General features: G+C 38.4%; 1 protein-coding gene across 2 annotated transcripts in view; it reads left to right on the top strand.

Moving 5' to 3' along the window:
• STK3 (serine/threonine kinase 3) overlaps positions 1 to 22,345 on the top strand; it is a 126,015-nt gene that overhangs the window by 4,447 nt on the left and 99,223 nt on the right. For both annotated transcript variants that reach the window (XM_085053280.1, XM_085053281.1), the window contains exons 2-6: positions 2,156 to 2,236; positions 2,665 to 2,793; positions 4,759 to 4,873; positions 19,823 to 19,987; positions 20,414 to 20,581. In XM_085053280.1, coding sequence (XP_084909406.1) covers positions 2,156 to 2,236; positions 2,665 to 2,793; positions 4,759 to 4,873; positions 19,823 to 19,987; positions 20,414 to 20,581 — 658 coding nt within the window. The remainder of the gene's footprint in view (positions 1 to 2,155; positions 2,237 to 2,664; positions 2,794 to 4,758; positions 4,874 to 19,822; positions 19,988 to 20,413; positions 20,582 to 22,345) is intronic.

Genomic DNA, 22,345 nt, shown 5'->3' with positions numbered 1-22,345 from the left:
GCTTTTCTGTTGAGTACAACTTTGTTACACAGCTCTTTGACCGAGTGACTCAGCTAAAGGTTATGCTTTTTCTTTTTCAGGGCTCTGCTTATATTATGAACATACTGTGCATGGGTTTTTTTGGTGGGAAGAAGAGGATGATTACAATAACTTATTCTTGTATGCTGCATTTAAGACTGCATGTAACCTGTTCAGAGAGGAAAAAAATTTGAAACAAGCAAAATTAATGATTTATTAGTTTAATACCTACCTGCAAAATATTTTTTCCTCTTTGATTTGTTTTAACATATGCTTCTTCAGTAAGGAAATATGTACTATCCTGTAAGATATAAGTTGTGTCTTTCTGCTTTGTAGTGTCTAACCAGCGGAGAGAGTAAAAAAGAAAGCAGAGTTTTGTTCTTGTAGGCCAGTTTTGCAGACATTATTTAGCTGTTCTCATGAGAATTTTCTGCTGTTTTTCTCCATGTTCATGAGTCGTGCCTTCACTGTGAAGATTTATATTTTCCCTAAAAACGTAGACTTTCTGGCTTCATGACTGTTTGCTGTAGCAAAACTGTGTGGTCTTTATTGTAGTTAATCCACCTTTCCTTACTGATTGTGGATGCTTTTTAAATTCATATAATTGCTACGTCCATGAAATAGTTCCTTGATGTATGAATGTGTGCACCCTTGTGACTCCTCCTTGCCTTGCTTCCCTTAACACCAATCCATATGACCTGTGTGCTTTTAGAATGACCTTGAATTTTTTGCATTTACTTAGATGGTTGGGAAATACAGGTCTGTTTTGATTCAGGAGTTCCCTCATCAGTCATTCACTTTAATTTTTATTAATTCAGGATATCACAGAATTGCATCTCCTAATATGAAGGGTTTTCTTTTCAGATCACTGTTCTTCCAATATTAAGATTTGTTAGTCTTCTCTGTCCATGCCCTCCTCCCTTCCCCCATTTTGTTTTTGTTTCTAGAAGGTGTTGTGGGATAACATATTTTCCATAAGTTCTCAATGGTCTGTTCTTCTAAGTTTCCTGTTGTTTTTTTTCCTTTTCCTCCTCCTGCATATGGAATACATTGCCTGGATTTAACACTACAGCACCAGCTATTCTTCAGCTCATCTTCTACTTTAATAGTACCCTTGGCTGTCATGTAGAGTCAACTTGTTATTTCAATCTTGCAGCAAAATTCCCTTTAACTTTACGGTGAAGGATTTACATGTTGCAGCCACCCAGCCTTGCCACAATGTGTGTGTGGTTATATTTTCCTGTGCTATGTTAAGTGTTGGCTCTATTGCAAGCTTGCAGCCAAGTTATGTTTTGAGATTTGCCAGGAGTCTGAGGGCTGGATAGCTGGGAATGCCAGAGACCAGAGAAAGGCTGGGATTGCTTGTAAAGGATGATAAATGGTGGTAAAAGGAGGCTGGAAGTGCTGGAAGAAATCATAGGGTGTTACTGAGTGATTTGAGACTGTGTGAGAGAGAACTAAGGGAAAAATATGGTGTTGTTATGTAATTAGAGATTTCGTTGCATCCTGGCCCTATGTACATTTACAAAGATGCAAGAGAAGCTGCCCCAACAGCTTTACAGTACTCAGCTCTTGGAATTTCAGTGTTCTGCTGCTACCTGAGAAGTGCTGCCATATGCTCCCAGAATCATCTTGACTTCAGAATTCTGCTTTTAGTGATGTCATTCACGGGCTGATGACTGGTATAATTTAGAAACTGAATACTTCATGTGGGTGAAGGATTTGTTTCTTATTAGAGAACAGCATGGCATCCTTTAGGCAGTAATGGGCATGTGTTTGCATGCTGACTACTTTTTGAGGGAAGGTAAACTTTATTCTTTGTCTGTTTCTACTTTAGCAAAAGAAGTGCTTTGAACAGTGAATTGGTCCCATGCTGCTTTGAACTGAGCAAACATTAGTGAGAAACTCATAATGACAATAATGGTCATAGCTTTATTCATATTATATGATAAAAATTGATGAAAATTGATTAAATTGATTAAAGTTGATTAAAATTTTGTTGCTGCACATCAGTTAAGTATGTTATTTTTACTAGAATATATTTTTCTTTGTAATGTTTTTTTCTGTCTGCTCACCTGTGTGGAAATTCACTTGAGTTCTTTCTCCCCCAAACAAATAAATAACTTTTGTCTTTTAGCAAACTGAAAAAGCTAAGCGAAGATAGTTTAACTAAGCAGCCTGAAGAAGTCTTTGATGTTCTGGAGAAGCTTGGTGAAGGGTAAGTACAGCTATTTGCCAGGGCATAGGATCAGAGGGAAACAGTACATAAAGCATATGTTGGAATATTAAGTTACAGAGGGAGTGACTGTAAATGTCCTAAGGAATGCCTGTATAGACAGGTTTTAATACTAAAGTAAATGCATGCATCAGTGGATTTCCACACTTCCCCTAATACATTTATACATTTTTGATGTCTGTTGTTTGTTAACACAGCAAATGTACTTGCACCTGTATGGGAATTAGAGACTAACTCTTGACAAAGATGCATTCTTCAGTGTTTCCTGAGGTCCTGGTAGAACTGATCTTTTTGCAGCCTGAAAAACTCAAACTTCTGCATGAGCATATGGCTTTTGTGACTTTCTGTGCATAATGGAAATCAGGAGCAGTTTATCTTGTTTTTTTTAAAAAAATGCCTCTTATTTTTAGGTCTTACGGTAGCGTGTTTAAAGCAATACACAAAGAGTCTGGACAAGTTGTAGCAATTAAACAGGTCCCTGTGGAGTCAGATCTTCAAGAAATAATTAAAGAAATCTCTATAATGCAACAGTGTGACAGGTAAGTGTGACATTTCTGTTCCCTCTCTAAGAGTCTGTGTGAAAATGTGTTTGTACTTGTGAAAATAGCTGAAATATATGCAGGTGAAAACTTCTTAATGGAAAGGTAAATTGTCCAACATAGGCCTTTGAATTAAAGGAACCACTTGTTGGACCTCCTCTTCTCCTTAGTTTGGATTGAAGGAAGTACAGGTAGTGTACATAACAGAAACTGTTGAATGAATTAATAGTGGCCTCCACTTAGAATTCTCCATGCTTGCTTCACTTTACTCACACTGTTAAGGCCAAAGTTTCCTTTACATGTCTTAGGCTTTGTGAAATTCTGAGTTATCTGTTTCAGAAGATGAGACAGATGATAGAGATGTTTCTAGAAGATTAATGGCTAGCAGTTAACTTCCAGAACAGTATTCTCTTGGCTGCCTTTTTTGTGCAGGAACGTAACTTCTAAAAAGTGAACAGTCTTGTAATAGTGCTGGCAGACTGTTAACCTTACACTTGTTCCCAAATCCTGTATCTTATGATTGCAGGTCTTGTAGAAATGGAAGCCTTGATGTCAAGCATCTGCAAGGATGCAAAAATTACTTTGCTTTTTCTGTTGTCTGTGGAGTTGTTAGCTGCAGCTTTAAAATCGGATTTACTAGTATCAGTCCTTAAGCAAATATGAACAGTGTTTTGAGATTGCACAGCACTTGATGTTTTGGAAAGATCATCTTGTCTTGATTGATAATAATACCCAATTGTTGCTGGGAATACTAGTGCAGTATAAATATGGCAAGAGATGGTCACAAAAATCAGTGTATTTTTTTTAGAAGTAATATAGCTTTCCTCAGTTCACAAATTTATAAGGAGCAAGATCAGTATGTTTTGCTTGTAAATGGTAAACATTCTGACTAGTTAGGAGGAGACTGACCCTTTCACCTTTCGTTCTAGAAAAGCAAATTCACTTAGTGCTAAAAGTTGCTCTTAAATGAAATGGTTTTTTGATAGTGTTGACCTATCTTTTTTGTAAAGATAGTACCATGTTGCAGGAGGCAACCATAGGTCCTCTCTTCTTCTTGTATCAGTTGTCTATATAAACAATGTTGCTGCCAGACATGCTGGTCCTGAAATACATTTCTTTGCTTCAAAATGAAATGGTGTTTGATTCCACCCCACAGTGTAGGTGTTCTGATGAGAAACCACTGTCTGAAATCTCAGGATCTGACTTCCTGACTTTGTGGGAGATGGATGACAATCGAACTATAGTGGTGTTTAAGTTCCTACAAAGAACCCCACCCCAAACCTTCAGTCTTTTATTTCTATAAATACACCATCTAATAACTTCTGAAGGATCATCCTTTTTATGTTTACCACATCTGTTTCTGCCTTTGTTTTGCAAGTCACTCCAAGGAAGCATTGTCACATGACAAACTGATGAGTAGCAAGGCAAAATGTTGTTTGTGACAATACTGTCACTTCACATGAGATACTTCCATGTGAAAATGCACTTGCAAATCCAGAAGGCTTCAAACCGACGCCAGATTCACTTTAATAGGAAGGTCTAGCTCTGTGCTTGAAATCAATTCATCCTTGCAAAACAGGGAAAACATGGGTGAGTTTCCATGTTATTTTGCTTAAGAGAGAAGAAAACAAGGCAGTCTTTTTAAAAAGAGAAGCATTCAAGAGAGGCTTTAGAAGAGGGAAAAGCCAAGCTTTATATCAGAAGACTAATGTTTGGGAAAACTGTCTGTATTTGAAGATTGCTGAAAACTTATATACATAGCAGTGCCTTTATAATTTTATTAAGTAGTCAGAATTTATGCTAATAAGGCATTGGTTAAGCCGATTACAGCTTTAAAACATATTTGGGTGCGCTTGGTCTTTAGCTGTGCCAAACCATAATTTTTAACAACAGGTGTTCTGGTGATTTATCTTTTTTCATCTACTAAGATTTCATCGATTTATCTAACATTTTTTTCCCATCCAGTCCCTATGTTGTCAAGTACTATGGTAGCTACTTTAAGAACACAGATCTATGGATTGTTATGGAGTATTGTGGAGCTGGCTCTGTTTCGGACATAATTAGACTGCGTAATAAAACGGTGAGTTGTGGTTTTTTTAAAATATGTATAGCACTTCTTAAAATCAACTTGTGAATTAAGATTAGAAGCCAGAATAAAAGTTGGAGTTATGAGACAAGATCTTGGCTCATGCCAAGGGGCCTGTCTGTGCCTTGGTTCCTCATGTGGTTGCTGACTGTCATTGTGCATTCCTCTGTGATCTCCAGCAGAAGGAAATGCATTTTGAAATACAAGATCTTGGGAATTTCTTGAAGTTTACTGCTTGGTAAAATGCAAAATGGTGGCTTCTTTTCACTACCCCTTCCACCTCACAGTCTGTCAGCAGCCACTTAGGAGATACATAGTTTGGAAACTGGTGTAAAATTGTCTTGCTCTCACTCAGTAATTAGGGAGCATGAGAAGTAACTGACATTACTCAAGGAATGAGAAGGGGAAGAGATGCTAGTTAAGGAATGTGAGAGGGAACCAAAATGAGGGTTGTGTGGAAGCGTCTTAATGGACTTAGAACAGCACTAATATAGAGGAAGCCTGTAGGAAGTAGGTTTTGTTAGTTTTAATTTAAAACCAGCTTCGTTGAAAAATGTTTTTTTGTAGGTGTCGAAACAACCTTGATTTCCTTTGAGTCCATTGTTTTCAGTAATGCGGTATAACATAAGGTACTCCTTTTGCCAGCAAGTAGTCTGAGGTGACACTGCTTGCTGGGCTTCACATTTTGTACACACTCCCTGAAATAGTATCCTTGCCCCACACTTGGGAGCAGAGGGGGAAAGTAAAGGAGAGAAAAGCCATGTTTAGGCTTAGAAAACAAGATTTTCTTTCATTAAAGGAAAATGGAATCAGGTTTATTAGGAAGTGGAGGTAATGTCCAGACTAAAGGGAGCCCCTTTGGAAAAGGTGGCTTGTATCAGGGCTGCTGCAATATTGAACTGATGTCTGGGGAAAAGTCCAATGGGACATTGCTGGAGTTCTGCAACCTTTAAAACTGATGTTCTTGCAGTTGTATATTATCCAAGGATCAGTAGTTCCAATAAGAAATGGACAAGCTAGTCCAGAATTAAAAAACCTAAAACAAACGATAATCCATTTAAAACAGAACTTAGGGGGAAAAAATAGTGAACTTGTTTGTACATTGATAGAAAATGCTTGAATTTTGATTTAAAAAGGTGTGCATATGAATGTGTGTGTGCTTATATAAAATCACACTCTCTAGTTTTTCTTACATCTGTTGTAGGATATTGACATAGTAGACATCTTAAAGAGTTGAGGGGAAAAGATACTGGAATCTTGGAGCAAATGCATTGTGATAATGAGACAAACTACCTTTTCTGCTGTTTGTGGTTAAAGTTGATATGATTAAATAGTATGAATTCTATTTAAGAAACAGAATAATCAGTAAATACATAGATGCAGCTGATGAAGCTTTTGTAAAGGCAAATCAAGGAATGCATGGCAGGTAGAATTCTGTAAAGGAGTCGGTAGGGACATAATGCTGGCTGCTGTAAAGTTGGTCTGGATGTGCTGAAATGTTTTTGGACAGACTTCCACACCAGAGGCTCTTCAAGCAAAGACCACTCTAATCTGGAGTGCATGGGAAGTTCTGTCACAGAGTAAGTTGAAGTAAGAACCCTTTAATGCAGTGGCAATTAGGATTATCATTTAAACTTGATCTTAAAGGTCTTTTCCAACCTAAATGGTTTTATGATCATTATTAAATTAAGTCATAGGAAAGGGTGGATTTCTCCTCCTATTTGGGGAGGAACATTAATATGTATTTGCCCTTGTTGCTTGTCTCTAAAACTAAGAATTTATTGATCATCTCTTTTTGTTTTTGTGGCTCCCCTACTTTTTCAAATGTTGTGTTTGTCTAGAAAGGGAACAACACTGGGCATTGCTCTAATGGACTAAACCCAAGGCAGACAGAATTCAAAGTTAGGGTGATTTTTAGTGACTGCTGGGAGCCTATTGAAATGGAGAAGTTTTGAGCTTGACAAGAGCAGATTCTTGTCCAAGAGGCCCAAGCCAATAATTTGAAGTTAAATGGACCCCTGGCATTCTGCCTGGAGTCTTCTAGTGTGCCAGGCAGATCAGTAGCACTTCAGCAAATTGATGGTACCTGTTAGCTCATCTAGGGTGTGGTGTTCATCAGTCTTCGGCAAGCTTAGATCTAGTTTTGTCTCCTTTTCTCAGAGACTGGTATGGGAGGTACATGTATCTTATACAGTCAAACTGTGGGTTGCTGCCAGAAAGGGCAGTTCTGCTCTTACCCTCCAACCTGGATGATGTGTTCCTGCCTTTTCCATGCCTCAGATGCAGTGATTGTCTGGGGCTGCAGGGTGATCTTGGATAAGCTTGATGATATGATAGGGGAACTTCCTTTCTAGTCTGTCCTCCCCACCCCCTCCTGGGCTAACTCAGGACTTATTATGGCAGCACAGTGGCTTGATCTGATGCAAGAGAGACCTTAGGAATGAGCAGTGGGGAAAGGGAACTAAAGGTATGAGACTGACTTTTTCAGTGGCAATAGAATGAAATAATTACAGTGTGAAGCAACATTAAGTTTTGCTGGCTGCTTTTTACATAACGAAGTATATTTATACACCACCAGCCTTGTCTCTCTAATGATAATTCAGGATGCACTTGCTCACCCACTGATCGTGATTAAGTGAGGCATTCTAATCCTGACTCTTCAGGGCCCAAATTCAGTTGGTTTAAACATACCAGGTAGTGGCTATGTTGTAGGTTTATCAGACAAACCCATCTTATTTTAGTCAGTATTGTAAGTGACAAGTGTAGGAATGGACAGCTACACAGGTAATGTCCAGAGACTCTGCATTCTGTTGTGTCCAGAGATTCTGCATTTTATATCTAAAATTACTTTATATTTTTACAATTACATATAGATTAGCTTCTGCCACGTTTTCGTAGCTAATTACTTTTTTTCATGTGTTTAAGCTAATTGAAGTAGATAGTGTATCCAAATCTCTGGATGCTGTATTTGCATGTCCTACTGGTTTTGCTTTCTCTATATGTTACTGTGGAGATCCAGGGTAAACCTTTTGTTATCCAGGCTAAAGGCATTTTGCTCACAAGGATGTTGTTTTGCAGTTTTGAGTAGTCATGTTTCTCACAGTTAAAATAGTTCCAATTTGTAGGCCTTTGCTGCATTAAATTACATATGATTATCAGTTATTTAGGGCCTAGTAGCTCTTGTGGTTTTTATAAAGTAGCATCTATCGCAGTAGAAACTCCTAAGTTGAGCCCACATGGGTTAATTAATAACCAGATAGTCCATACACAAAGACTGAAATTCCTTCTTTGCTGGCTCACTTGCTCATCTGATCTTGGTGACCATGGGCAAGTCCATCCTGGATATGCTGCATTACCATGTTCTGTTGGTAGGCCTTCCAGGAGGCGAATTGACTCAATGGGCTAATCAGCTGTGTTACTATTGAGAGACTGATCTTTAGGGCAACATTCTTATATTATTTCTCTCTGCAGCTCAGCTAAGGAAAAGGAGGAAAGAACTTGATCACAGATGTTCTGGTTGCCTTATTCTGTGTCTAGCCTTACAAAGCAGGGTAGCCTAAATAGCTTCTGCAATGCAATGCAGAGATTATTCAGTGCTTGTCTAATAAAATCCTTACTATGGCTCTGAATGATTGTTACATAAATGCTGGGAATTATTTTTCCTGAGTTCTTTAGGGTAACATTGTAAGTTCCTTAAAAAATGTGTTGTACTGTCTGACTCCTAGAATGATAGATCTTTCTTTCAACCTTGCAGTAGAACTCTATTCATCTGCTTGGTAAATTGCTCATGAAAAATACTATAGCAGTTGCTCTGAAGACAGAGTTCTCTCTCCCCAAATTTTATCTGACCTTCCTCTTTTCCTTAAAATAAATACCGTTGTTAATTAGTGCCATGAACATTTACAAGTCAGTTCTAAGAGTTCTAAGGAGAATTAGCTTCCTGCTTGAGTTCTATAGTTTCCTACTTAGATTACCCAATGTAGGTGCATCAAATGTTGGACTTCATTTTGTGAACAGTCTTAAAACTAGCCATTTTAGTAGTACTAAAATGTACTAAATGTACTAGTTTTAGTAGTGCTAAAATTTTAGTGGTACTAAAATGCTCAGCATCATGTAATTCACTGACTTTCCATTTAAAAAGTTTACTTCTTGGAAGAAAGCTTGCAAAATACTACTTCACTTCTAATGGCTGTATTTGCTGGGTTTCACAATGTTTATGTTTGCTGCTGATCTCCTTGTGGTCAGGTCACTGCTAAAAGATGAGAGAGGCTATATGTTGAGGGGGAGATGGGATTTTCATGTTTTTTTCTGATCCGAACAAATTGGCTAGTTCCACAGTCCACAGATATCCTTTGCCTCTTCACCCACGTTTCAGAAAACAAATCTGCGGAACTTTTGGGCGAATAGCAAAAGTTGCATCTGTGATTTGAAGTCGGTTACTCACTTTTCAGCCTGACCTGCTAATGGTTTTTGAAATAAAAACTTGTTAGAATTGCTCAGTCCTAGCAGCAGCATTTTATATATTTTTGGTAGTGCCAGTTTTAAGTTGCTCAAACAATAAAATGACCATGTAAACACAGAATACAAAGGAATTTATAATAAAATCTTGCAATAAAAGGTAGCTGTTTAAGTGAATGTTGAATCAGGTCAGTCATCTATTGGTACCCCATATACAGCTTGCATTGCAATACACACAGACACTTATTCCTGTTGTAATAAAGGCTGGAAGTTAAACCTTATTGGCTCCCCACACTGATCTTTCCCCTTAAAAGAACGCCATCATTGTGTGTCTTGAAGAGCCAGAAATATCAGCTGAATTTTTAATGTATTTCCAGTTTGAGTCAACCTCTCTGCATATAAAGTTATAATCTGGGCAATAAAATTTGTCTCCATTCAAGGAATTAAGCCAGGTTTCATTACTGTCTTCCATATATATTTTATTTTACAATAAAATAGTCTCTTTAAAGTTTAGATGGGTTTATTGCTATATATTATTGTGGTGAGGAAGTAGAGGAAATGTAGAAAAACTGCAGATAAAAGAAAGGCTACTGTTTTGAATTTGGATGTTTAGAGGTGGTAAGGAAGGAGGTGAAGAGTGGGCCACTCATTTGGAGTAAGTGATAATTTTAACTTGGAAGGGACCTCTGGAAGTCAGCTAGTTGAATCTACTATTCCAAGGAAGGAAGCCCAGTTAGTGTTTAGGACCCTGTTCAGATTAGTTTTAACAATATGAAAAGGGGGAGACTCAACAGTCCCTTTCTCCAGCCCTGTGAATTTATTTCTTTTATGCTCAGTGAGGACTTTTGTTTATCTCCCCTTGAGATTAAAATTGCATTGAAATACTCACTCTTCTTCAAAGAAGACAAACGTGCTCTGGTCAAGTTGTTGTATCACTTGTTCTAGCCCCTCTAGTCCAGTTCTAGCTGGACTCTCCAATTCGTCAGCCTTTTTTTTTGTAGGAGCCTGGAACTCCTATAAAGTGTTCCAGATTTATTTTGCACTTGTGAAGCCAAATGGGAATATTTACTTGACCTGACTCTGCTTCCCTACTGAAGGCCAGTATGTAGTTAGGGTGTATTGCTGATGCTGCTGACTGATGTTCACCTTGTCTTCTGGAGCCACCCAGAACCTTTCCTGCAATAATGCTCTCTGCCAAATTGATCCTCAGTTCATACTGGTCATGGCATGGGGGTTCTTCTGTCCTGGTGTGGGACTCTGCCTTTGTTGAACTACCAAATTTGTTGGCAGCCTAATTCTTCCAGCTTGTTGAGATCCCTCTCTGTGGCAGCCCTGCCCTGTCTTTTAGTGTATTGACTGTTTCCATCCACAAACCATGATGGGGTGTGTTCTAGCTCACTGTTCAGGATGTTGATCAAGATGTTGGGAGTATCCACCCTATGATCAGTCTCTGAGAACATTGCTTATTGCTTGCTCTTGGTTACATTTTGAACCACTGCTGAGCCTCTAGTCCAGCCAGTTGTTCTTCTCCATGATTCCCCAGATTTAGCTAAAAACATGTATTGGAGACTGCCAACAGCCTCTGTAAAGTCAAATGAAATAACATCCTCAGCTTTCTCTTCATCCTCATACGAAAGTGACTAGGTTAATTTAGCATGATTTCCTTCTGGTCAGCTTATGGAGGTTGTTTCCAGACACCTTGTAATCCTTTGTGTGTCTAAAAATTAGCTTCTCTGTAAGATGCACCCTGTAATATCCTGGGGGCTGAGGATGAGCTGACCAGCCCTGTAGCTCCTCAGGTCCTTCTTTCTTGCCCATTTTGAAGATGATGGTGTTGTAAGGGACACCCTGATTGCTGTAACTTTTTGAAGGTTATAAGAAGGAGGCTTAAGTTGGCATTAGCTAGCTCCTTAGCACCTTTGGCTGTGTCTTGTGTGGTCCCATGGACTTGTATTTGTCCAATTTACTAGAATAATTCCTGACTCATTCTGTTTTGCTACTAGGCAGAGACAACTGAGATCCAGAGAAACCCTACTAAAGACTGATGCAAGGAAGATGTTTGGGAGATTTCTGCATAGTTTGACAATAGCTTGACCACGTGACATAACATTTTTCTTGTGTTTTTGTTATTTTTTTTTCCTGCCTGTAAACCAATATGTTCTTGCTGTCCTCTGTTTTGCTGTCCAGTTTCAAGTCCATCCTATTCTTCGCCTTTGTAATTCAGCTCCTTACTGTCTAGGCAATGCTTCTTTATTTGTCTTGAGTAATCTGTTCTGCTTTTTATATGCTTTGTTTTTTGCACTTCAGTTCAGTCAGGAGTTCTTAGTTCATTCAAGATGGCCTCCTGCTGTGTTTACTTAGCTTGCATGTCAGGAAGGATTGTTGTCATACTTCAAGGAGGTTGCCCTTCATGCTTGACTAGCTCATGGAGGTTCCTTTGCCCTCTAGAACAGCATTCCCTGGGATCCCATGTACTAGTTCCTTTAACAAGCTAAAGTATGCTATCTGGAAATCTGATCCCCCTATTTTCTTTTGTCACTTCCCTCCATAACTTAAGCTCCACCATCTCATAGTTGCTTGCCAAGGCTACCTCTGCCATCCCTGTCCAAGTCCCTTTTATTCTACTCATCAGTAGCTGATCTAGTGGAACACCTCCTGTAGTGGTCCTGTACAGCACCTGCAGTAAAAACATTTTAATGCTCACTCCTGGATTTTTTTTTTTGTATCCTTGCCATATTGCCTTTCTGACATACATTGAGGTGGTTGACAAAATGCCCTGTGATCAGAGGTCTCTTCCAGTGCTGAGGATGACTTCATCTGCTTCACCTCTTTGGGTGGTTTGCAGCAGGTGTCATGATGGCACCCACTGTCTGGTGGATGCCTACAAACTCTCAGCAAATTTAAATATTCTCTAGCAAAGCTGCATGTTTGTAGAGCTCAACACTGCCCATCCTTTCTGCTTGTTGTGTGTGAGCAGCCTGCATCTGCCTCTCCCAGCATGTTGGTTGTGTGAGCTATCCCTTCGTGTCTCTTGATTCCAGTGAGGTTGTGGATGTGCACAGGCTGGCAGTTCTTGTTTTAGTCACATGTTCTATACTTCTGTACATGGGGTTTCCGGTGTACCCCTTCCTCTTAAAGGGAGTGAGAAAACCTTTGGAATCCTGTTCAATATGTTCTTCCTTATTCTCTGTTCTTCTTCTTGCCTGAAGGTTTTGCTATCTGTTCCCTGATGAACCTATTTTAAAGCTCTTCTCAGTAGTCCAGCAAAGATACTCTTGACCTTCTTTGTCAGGTAGAGTCTGTTTCCCCCAGTAGTCCTTATTCCTCTGAGGATCCTTTGTTCATAAGAACACTAATGCTTTCTGGCTGTCAGGAGGCCTGCTGAAAGGTGGTGATCTGCAGGTGCTTCTGCTTGAGGCTTTCCCCTTGTCTGGCAGGATCAAGAAAGCAATCATGTGGACTTTTGTTCACTTACAAGGTTGGCCAAGGTCTCTCTTGGTGGTACTGTTAGGACCAGTGGGGATGGTGTGAGCAGGTGTGTAGTTTGTGAGTCAAGTGATCTATCTGCAGATGTGTTCTACACAATGGTAAAGTTGTTTTTAAACAGTGGCAACTCACACAAGTGTTTCCTGTTAGAAAGGCATACAGCTGTATTGTTTTAGCAGACCTGTACTAAGGGCTTCCAGTGAAGTTCTTGACCTTTTTCACACTGCTTTGTCAGAAGAGGACTTTGAACAGCCAAACGAACTAAATTGGTGCCGATCCTAGCTATGTGTATACATGCCAATGCATGTGCTACTGAATCATAGTTAAAATCTGCACTTAGCACACTTAGCTGAAGAGATTCTGTACTTTTCTGCATTATTCCAAGGTTGTGCTCAGCATCTGATTAAGCACTTCCTAGATGTCTTATAGAAAACTGGGACTTGGTAATGAAGGGCTGAGGAGTCTGACTTCTATATTCTGATCAGTTCTTGATCTCCCTGTGTCTGTGTATTATTGTTAGCTAATGTTAAGCATGGGAGATGGCTGAAATTTACTGTAACAGTTTTAGAATATGAGCCACTAGATATGTCTTAGATAATTTTATGTTGCTGTTTGTTACAGTAATTTTCAAACTACAGGTAGAAGACTGATGTGTTAGCACTATCTTTGATTATCCAGTACAAAAATGCTAATTTAAGGAAAAGAGAAGATGGGGTCTGTTGCATATTAAATTCAAGAAACATTTTGAAAGTTATGTTACTGGGATTATGTAGCCAAAAACAAATCTTAAAAAATACCAACACTGATAATCACCTGTGCAGTGAATGTTTATGTTTATTGGAGCATATTTTATGTATGATTTTATGTGCAGCATGACTTAGGTTCATTAAGAAGAATAACTCTTGCTGCCACCCCTATGACCCTGTGCCTAAATGGAGTAAATTGGTAATTCCCTTTTGGTAGTGAATGTTACAGTTACTCTGTACGGTACTGTAACATTGGGATGTCTCCTTAGTTATAATATAGGATAAAATAGAGATTGTTTGGAAGTCTTAGACCAAATCTTTTTATCATAAGTAATGTCATGATTTGGTACTTTACTCCAAGACAGAGGCTGTGGTTTTGTTTGAAGAGCACTGTCTTCACACATAGCATACATATTTACTTTAAAAAAACGAAGTCTGAGGTGTAATTGCTCTGAAACGGAGGCTCAAGGAAAGCGATGTCTATAACAGGTAGTGGAAACTGGAATCTAAGATTGACTTCAGGCTATAATTGTAAATGTAACAATTCTTCTCTTGGAAGCTTTCTGCCTTAATTCCTAAGTTAGATGTCAAATATTACAAGTGAGAAGGGTATTGTGGTAAAACTGTCATCTGTTCTCCTCTGCTTATTTACCCATCTCTCCTGCATCTCAGGTTTTTTGTTAGTCCATCCTTGTCCTCATGTAAATGGATGAGAGGTATGTGGTTATAAGATGGGTGATGTTCAAGCTTCACAGCTTCTGGTGGAAGAATGGCTCCCTTATTTGCATGAGAGTGGACCTACCCGATGTGCTCAACCTAATCAGTGTTTAGATGCAGTAATCTGGTACTTTCTGGAAGCATCAGACTTAATGTGCATATATTAGTGTAAAAAGAGCACCTGGGAATGGCCTTAGGCAGTTAAAACAATTCAGCTGACCCAGTCCCCTTTAGAGGGGCCTCAGGAAGGAGAATGACTGAGCACAGAGAACCTGTAGATGAGCTGTCACAGCAGCTGCATGGATTAGCTAGTGTGTGATGGACTGGATAAATACACCCCTCAGTCTCCCTTGTGTGTGGCATCCACAGCCAGTTAGACATAAATACCTGAATTAGCTGGTATCCTAATAGATGTGGAACACTGGAATTTGCTGCTTTGCTCCAGGTTTTGAATATTGGCTTAATGCCCAATGTATTTAATGTAGGCTGTGGAGTTGTTCACCTTTATCATTCGCATTCTTTTTAATGTATAATCTGCATGTGGTTTTGATGGTGAATGGTTTGAAACTGCTCCATGGCTGACTCATATTAGAGGGTAGCACAAACCCATCAAAGGGACAGCATACATGGTTAGAACTAGACAAAGATGCCAAACAGGTAAATGTTCCACAAGCAAATGTTCCACAAATGTTTCAAGTGAGGCTCTTGATGTGAATGGAAATCAGAAACGAAGCAGAAAGATTATGACTGTGAAATTGTACTAAGGGGCAAGATATAGAGCAAGCTGTGCTGATGGAAGAGTGATGCTGTGTGTTTAAAAGATAAGAATAAAATAAACCAAGTGTTTTACAGGAAACATACTCTCCATACAGGTTGATCAGGAATAGTATAGAATAAGAACCATACATTTAGATCAGGACAGCAGCATTGACTGAAACATATTTCTAGATAAATATTAAATAGATAGGTTTCTTTTGATTGTTCTCTGTGGTTATTATCCAATGGCATTGCTTGTATGTCAATATCAAACTACTTCTGGAACTAGAGAATGCTGGGTATTGAGTAGATGGCAAGTTGTGTGCTGTGACAAAGCATTTAATGGTCTGATTCTGTACTTAGCTGTTTGTATGTTGAAAGTTGCTTGTAGGGACACAGACATTACACTACCTATATAGTGACTTATAACTATGCTTATTAGGACAGCCTCTGATTTAGAGTAAAGAAGGGAGGAGGTATAATTAGGAAGTGTTTTGATGTGGATTTTAAGAGTTTATTTGTGGCTTTGTGAATAAATGAATAGCTGTAGGAACTTTGGATTTGTTTTTGTATACTTTGGTCCTTGTTGCTTCCAACAATTGGTAGGCTCAAAAACTGTGTCTGTCTCCATTTATTTCCTCAAATTCCATCAGGTTGGTGTTAGTTTATGTGTCAGCTAGTCTCTATGATGTAAAAAAGAACTATATGTTATTTTTCATCAGGTTAAAAAAAAATTTCAATATTTCCCAGCAAAACAGGTTTTTTCCTATCTTGTAAGTACGAAGACATAAGGTGTCAATGCATTTAGATAATATGTATTCAGGAATATGTCATTATTTAATACAAGTTTAGAGTGATGGAATGCATTGTCAAGTCCAGATGGGGTTAACTGCTATGCTCATCCCAGGGAGAAAAGCAGAACAGAACAGAAAACACTATTTCAGTTAGAAGGGTCCTACTGTGATCATCTGGTCCTACTGCCTGGCCAATTCAGGGCTGACCAAAACCATGTTATTCAGGGCTTTGTCCAAATGCCTTTTACATGCTGAGAGGCTTGGGGCACCCACCTCTTGTGGGAAGCTTGTTCCAGTATTTGACCATGTTCAGTAAAGAAATGCTTCCTTATGTCCAATTTAAACATGCCCTGGTGTAGCTTTGAACCATGTCCACGTGTCCTATCCCTGAATACCAAGGGGAAGAGCTCAGCATCTCTCTCCCCATGTCCTCTCCTCAGGAAGCTGTAGAGAGCAGTGAGGTTGCCTCTTAGCCTCCTCTTCTCCAAATGAAACAAGCCCGAAGTCCCTTCAAACAGAACACTGCCTTCAGCCCTTTCACCAGCCTTGTTGTCCTCCTCTGGACTCATTCACATCCTTTACCATCATTTTTCAGCTTTGGGCCCAGAGCAGCACACAGAGCTCAAAGTGAGGTTCCACCAGCGCTGTACAGAGGGACAGTCACCTGAAAAGTCATCCCTTGTCATCCCAGTCAGCCTTAGCAATGTGGAGCAGAAGGGGAGGATCACTCAACTCCCTGCACCTCCTGGCTACTTTGTCTGATGTAGCCCAGGATACCATTTACTTGTTGGCAGGCAGTGTACAAAATACTTAAATATCATTAATGTGTGCAAAAACATCTGCACAAGATGGTTCTGGTCTATGGTAACAATGTAAGTGGAACTTTTTCTACAATGCTTTGTGCATCCAATAAAGGAAGAAATGTAAGTATGGCTCAGCTTGTATACTACATAGTTAAATAATGTTTGTGGGTTTAGAAATATATGTGTGGAGAACTTTGTATTTCTGTGCTTTCACTGTTATTCACAGATGGTATGTGTTCTGCAAAAAGTTTAAATTGTGCAAAAAAAATTAATGCTTTTGAAATATTTTTTAAAACACTGTTTTTGTCATGGTTGCATGATAAAGTTCAATATCGCAGGGCATTATTTTCTGAAACCAGTTTTGTTTAGGGAAGGTGAGTGTACTTTTTTGGCTTCTTGAGTAAGGCTGGAAATTCATGGCGTCCTTCTAAATATTATTAGGTATTAAAGCCAAACATTTTGTCTGTGTATTGTTGTGCACGTACTTGCCCATGTTTAACCATTATATAAGCAGGAGTGACTTCAGTGACTGCATTATGTTATAACGATGATGATTATATGAAGCACGCGGATGAATCTCGGACCTCTGGATTTGGGATTAATGTGTCTTGGAACACTTATGGCAGAGCGTAAATCTCTTCTCCTTTCTTTATTCCTGTGCTTCCCTGTTACTGCCATTCCTGATAAACATGACTTGTGGTCTCTGCCTGCTTCTCAGAGTAGTATTCACTTCTCTGGGCTTTTCTGACCACTCTGTGTATTTGAGTGTGTAAATGCTTGGTTCTTTTGTAACATTTAGCCATGCTAGAGCTTTACTTTGCTGAGGGTCCCCATTTGGTGCATCAAGCTGCAGTACTCCAGAACTCTGTTCTGCTTTACTGGATTCTCACTCTGTAGCTTCTTTGACAGCTTTTGGTTCCAGTGTTCTGTTAGCCTCTCCTTTTGAGAGCTGGATTTTGCCATGCAGCTATAAAACCACTTCTCCATCTAGAGCTGATGATCCAAAGATCTCCACGTGGTTAATTTTTCAAGAACTAAAGCTAGGGATTTACCTCCTTAGGAAGACAACATATTGAAGAGAGATCTTTGCCGTGTCCTTTAAGCACCATTTTTCATAACACTTGTTTCTAGACAAAAGTGTTCAGGATCATTTTCTGTTGAATGTTCAGGATTAACTGCATGGAAGTCTTTGGAGATTCAAGATACTGTATTCTTTCTGAAATTGGGTGGATTTGGCAAACATTGACCAGAAAGTGTTTAAGAAGGTCTTAAACCATTCATGGTACACTGTTTATTAATAGCCAGAGTTTAAATTGCCTGTGGTGTGAGTCTGCAGATAAGCATAGTTTTAGTAATTCACCACACACTTATTAGCTCACATAATGAGGATTGTCTCTTTCTCCAAATATCCTTTTGACCATACTTCAGTTTATCTCACAGCTGATTTTAAGTCACTTCTTGCTTGACTCCATATCGGGTAGATGGTTTTACTCCCATGGCACAATGGCAGGAAAGTTGTCTTATTCAAGTTGTGTGTAACAGGGTTTGCAGTTCTTCTGGCATACAGTCCTTTGAAGCAGCATAGCAGTCAGCATAAAGTAGCACAAATAAAGGCTTTGAGCAGTGTGCTGCTGAATAGAAACACTGGAAGATCTCAGAGATAAATGGTGGGCAAGGAATGCATAATGCATAGCAGAGGCGGTAACTGCTTAGCTTGGAGCTAATACCACCATCACTTTCATCCTTTGCTTGCATAGGAAAAGGTTTATAAAAGTCTCTGGAACTCTTCAGGTATACCAACACGTGCACTTTTTGGAAAGTAATGCAATCTGAGCAGCAGCTACTCTTTGTCCTTCACTATGCCATGAATTGAATCCAGGAGCTGTTTTGTTGGAAAAATAATTTGGCAGACAGGTTTGTTTTTTACTAGGGTCTGTCTGTTACAGTTGTTCAGTGGCAGGGCTGACACACAGTGCGAATTACTGCTGTAGGTTGCAGGGAAAGAAGGGACTGGAGCTTGGCACTGCTGTTCAAATAAACCTATGTGTAACTGTGCCCTTGGGCTCCACACCTGGGTTTTATGAGACTGGATAGAAGCTGGAAAAGGGAACTGATTCTGTTTGTTAAATAATTAAAACTTGTTGTGAGCAGGTAAAGGGCAGATAATCTTGCTGACTAATATATTTTTTTTCCTTTTTGTTGATTCATTCTTTTGGCTTAGAGTGATCGCGAGTGGGTTTTTTGTTTCTTACGGGCTTTTGGTGGTGGTTGTTCTTTGGAGGGAGGTGTGGATGTCTACCACCACTTTCAGAACTGAAACTGGAAGGAATTGCTATTGCTTAATTTAATTTCTGTGTAGGATTGGAAAAGTACAGAAAGAGGGGAAAAATGCAGCCCAGCATTACAGCCAAATTAGAGTATTCATCTTCAGTTTTGCAGTTTCTTGCATTTCTAAGAATGCATCGAGTTCATTTGTTTAGTTCTTATATTAAAGGATCAGTGTATTGTCATGAACTGGCATTTCAATTCTTTGAATAGTTTCTTTGTATTTCCTTGAGAAATTTCATCACATGGAATGAATTATGTGTGTGTGTTTTTGCTTTTATTCGAGAATAAATGCTGATGAAAATCTGAGAAGTGTTCTCAAGGGGATTTGGTACCTGAAAAAGAGACTCTTGTTTTGTTTCTCTGATAACACTTGTTCAGGAGCTTATGTATTCCTATTGTGTTGATCTAAAGCAATGAGGATAAACAACTGCTAACTGATGACTTACTCAATAGTCTGTGTTGTTTATGAAGCAAATAAATGAAAATATGTCCCAGTTTTATTCATTGTGTTGTGTTTTCTATGGTAATGAAATGTCTGTCAGCGTGTTGCCAGTTGACTTGCAACTTACTGTGTCATTTGTGATGCCATATGATTCTGCAGTACATTATAGTTAAGAGAAGCATTTTGGCCTGCCAAGTTGACACCACATCTTTTTGTTTTTATAGTAGGCATTTAATAATTGATTTTTATTAGGTTTTTTTAGCTTTAAAACTGAAGTTTTTCTGGTATGCTAAAAAAACGAAAGTCAAGCATTGTACTATTTATAACAATCACTATGAAGTGATCATGTTTCAATAGATGAAATATATGGACTTTACATGTATACCTGACAATAGTTTTATGTTTTCTTGCAGCTAACAGAAGATGAAATTGCAACTATTTTGAAATCTACTCTTAAAGGACTTGAATACTTGCACTTTATGAGAAAAATACATAGAGATATAAAAGCTGGAAACATCCTTCTTAACACCGAGGGACATGCAAAATTAGCTGATTTTGGTGTGGCTGGCCAGTTAACAGTAAGTAACTGTGGAAGGATCATTTAAAGATGCTTTAATGGTCCTAACCTTGTTCTTTCACCTTTGTCTTCTGGCTTGAATTTTGTGTCTGGAAACTGTCACTGCCACTACTGGTAGTGGCAGAACTAACATTCTTTATCACACTCCATATTTAATGCGGTGCAGGGCTATTTAGTTTTTAGCTGTTCATTTTTATAAGCCAGTGTATCAAGTACCTGATGATCCCAATTAAAATTTTAGTTTGAGGTTTATGATTATTGTCACCTGTTTGGCCTCTGTAGGCTGATGGGCTGAATCTGTTCTTAATGGGAAGTCACTACCATTTGACCTTTGGATGGATAATTTAACTTCTAAGTATAGACTTGATATAAAAATAATCTGAAAATAAACATCTCTGGTTTAATTGTATAAATAATATAATTACAGGATACAATGGCAAAACGTAATACTGTTATAGGAACTCCATTTTGGATGGCTCCTGAAGTTATACAAGAGATTGGCTATAACTGTGTGGCAGACATCTGGTCCCTTGGTATCACTTCAATAGAAATGGCTGAAGGGAAGCCTCCATATGCTGATATTCACCCAATGAGGGTAAGTGTGTGTGGTGGTGGCTTTTTGTTTGTTGTATTAAAAAAAAAAGACCTCAAACCTAGAAAACATTCAAAACCCCCTAATAGTGGAATCATAGAGCTGTAATGTTCATGAACAGAGATTTTAAGACTAAGAATCTTTACTTTTTGCCTTGCTTCCTATTGACTCCAGTTTGCCTGTGTTCTAACATGTTTCTGTAAGGTTTCAGGGTGCCTTTATCTCCACTTGAGAGGAAGCTAAAGCAGTAAGCTCTTAATTGGCTTGGAGGTAATATGTAGAACCTGTTCTATACTGTACCTGCACTTGGACACTTTTATCACCAAGAGTCTGTCCTCTTTTGAAAGGCAGTTTTGAAATAAAGCTGACCTAAAGTAGAATTCAGAGCTGTCCTATGGGAGAAGTGCTAATATTAGTAACACCTGACAGCTTTTATTTATTAGTGACTTCTAAGGTCTCTTACTGAATTAGTTTACTTTTTGCAAAATAAAATGTAAATAGAATTAGTTGCTTTATGAGGAGTAGCAGTTACAAAGGAATTACTTGGAGAAGTTCATGGGGAACAATGTTTATCTAGGGATAACTTGTCACTGTTAGAGTCATGCTTTTATTATTTTTGTAATGAGCTATAGAATAGCTATGCTGATTGCACTTACCATCAATAAGCACTCCATTCTTAAACTGGTTATATCTAAAGACCATTTTATATTAATAAGGCCCTTTTTATTGCTTAAAGCATATTTTTTCCAAAAAGTCTTTGGAATTTGCTGCAAAAATAGCATGCATACTAGATTGTTTTATTCAGTTTTCTTTTTCTGGTGTCTCATATATCAGGATCTTAATATATGGAAGCCACCACTATAGAAAGAGAAGGTATTGTTCATATATGATTACTGTAAGGTGATGCACATTTAAGTTCAAGCGTATTTAGTGCTGTTTTTGTTTGTGGGGTTCTTGGTTTTTCATTGTGTATGCTCTTTGGAGGAGAGATGTTTCCTGAAATTTCATGACAGTATGCATCCCTGTTAAAGCTAGTGAGTGATTTGCATTTAGAAACATTACATAATTTTGGAAATTAAGTTTAGTAGTTTTCCTGCGTCATATTTTTTTCTGTGTAATTAACTGTTTTACAATTCAAACTGAAAATACTCAGGTGAAAGCTGAGAACAAAGTAAAAATCTCTGAAGCTGGTTTTTGATGGGAATTTAAGATGAAATAACTAAAATATTTTGAAGAATGGTTGATGACAAATTTAATACATTTGATCATGCTGGGACTTTTGGTTATACTTCTAACAAAAATGTCTTAATTACATCTTAATAACATCATTGTATGTAGTTGCACCAGCTGTTGAAAGGTGAGGACTGCTTTATCAGAGAGGATTTTTATGTGCATGACAATAGCTGCTTAGAAATCAAAGGTCGCTGAGTTTGAATGCTTGTAGATCTGTTTAATTCTTGCAATCAAGTGAATGCTATCAAAGGCCAAAGTAATTTAACATAATTCTGGATTACATACAACATGTGTTCTTGTTAATAAATTACGTTATGGTTTTTAAGGGCTTGTATGTAGTTAGTACTCTTTTGTATACTTGATACCTCCAGTTTTTCTTAATTTTTATTAGTGAGTTGTTACAGTGCTTAACAAGAAATACACAGATTTAAGTTGCAATAGTTTTCCTGGTGTCATATGATACAGCTTCACAGGACTTTTAGCCATATGTAGCTGCTTTGTTTTAGTTATGACACAGAATTGATACAGGCAAGC

Source organism: Lichenostomus cassidix, chromosome 2, assembly GCF_008360975.1.
Source record: "Lichenostomus cassidix isolate B80296 chromosome 2, HeHo_3.0, whole genome shotgun sequence".
In the NCBI taxonomy this organism is placed as follows: Eukaryota; Metazoa; Chordata; class Aves; order Passeriformes; family Meliphagidae; genus Lichenostomus; species Lichenostomus cassidix.
Note: the sequence above shows the minus strand (reverse complement) of the source record. Positions and strands in the feature narration are given on the sequence as shown.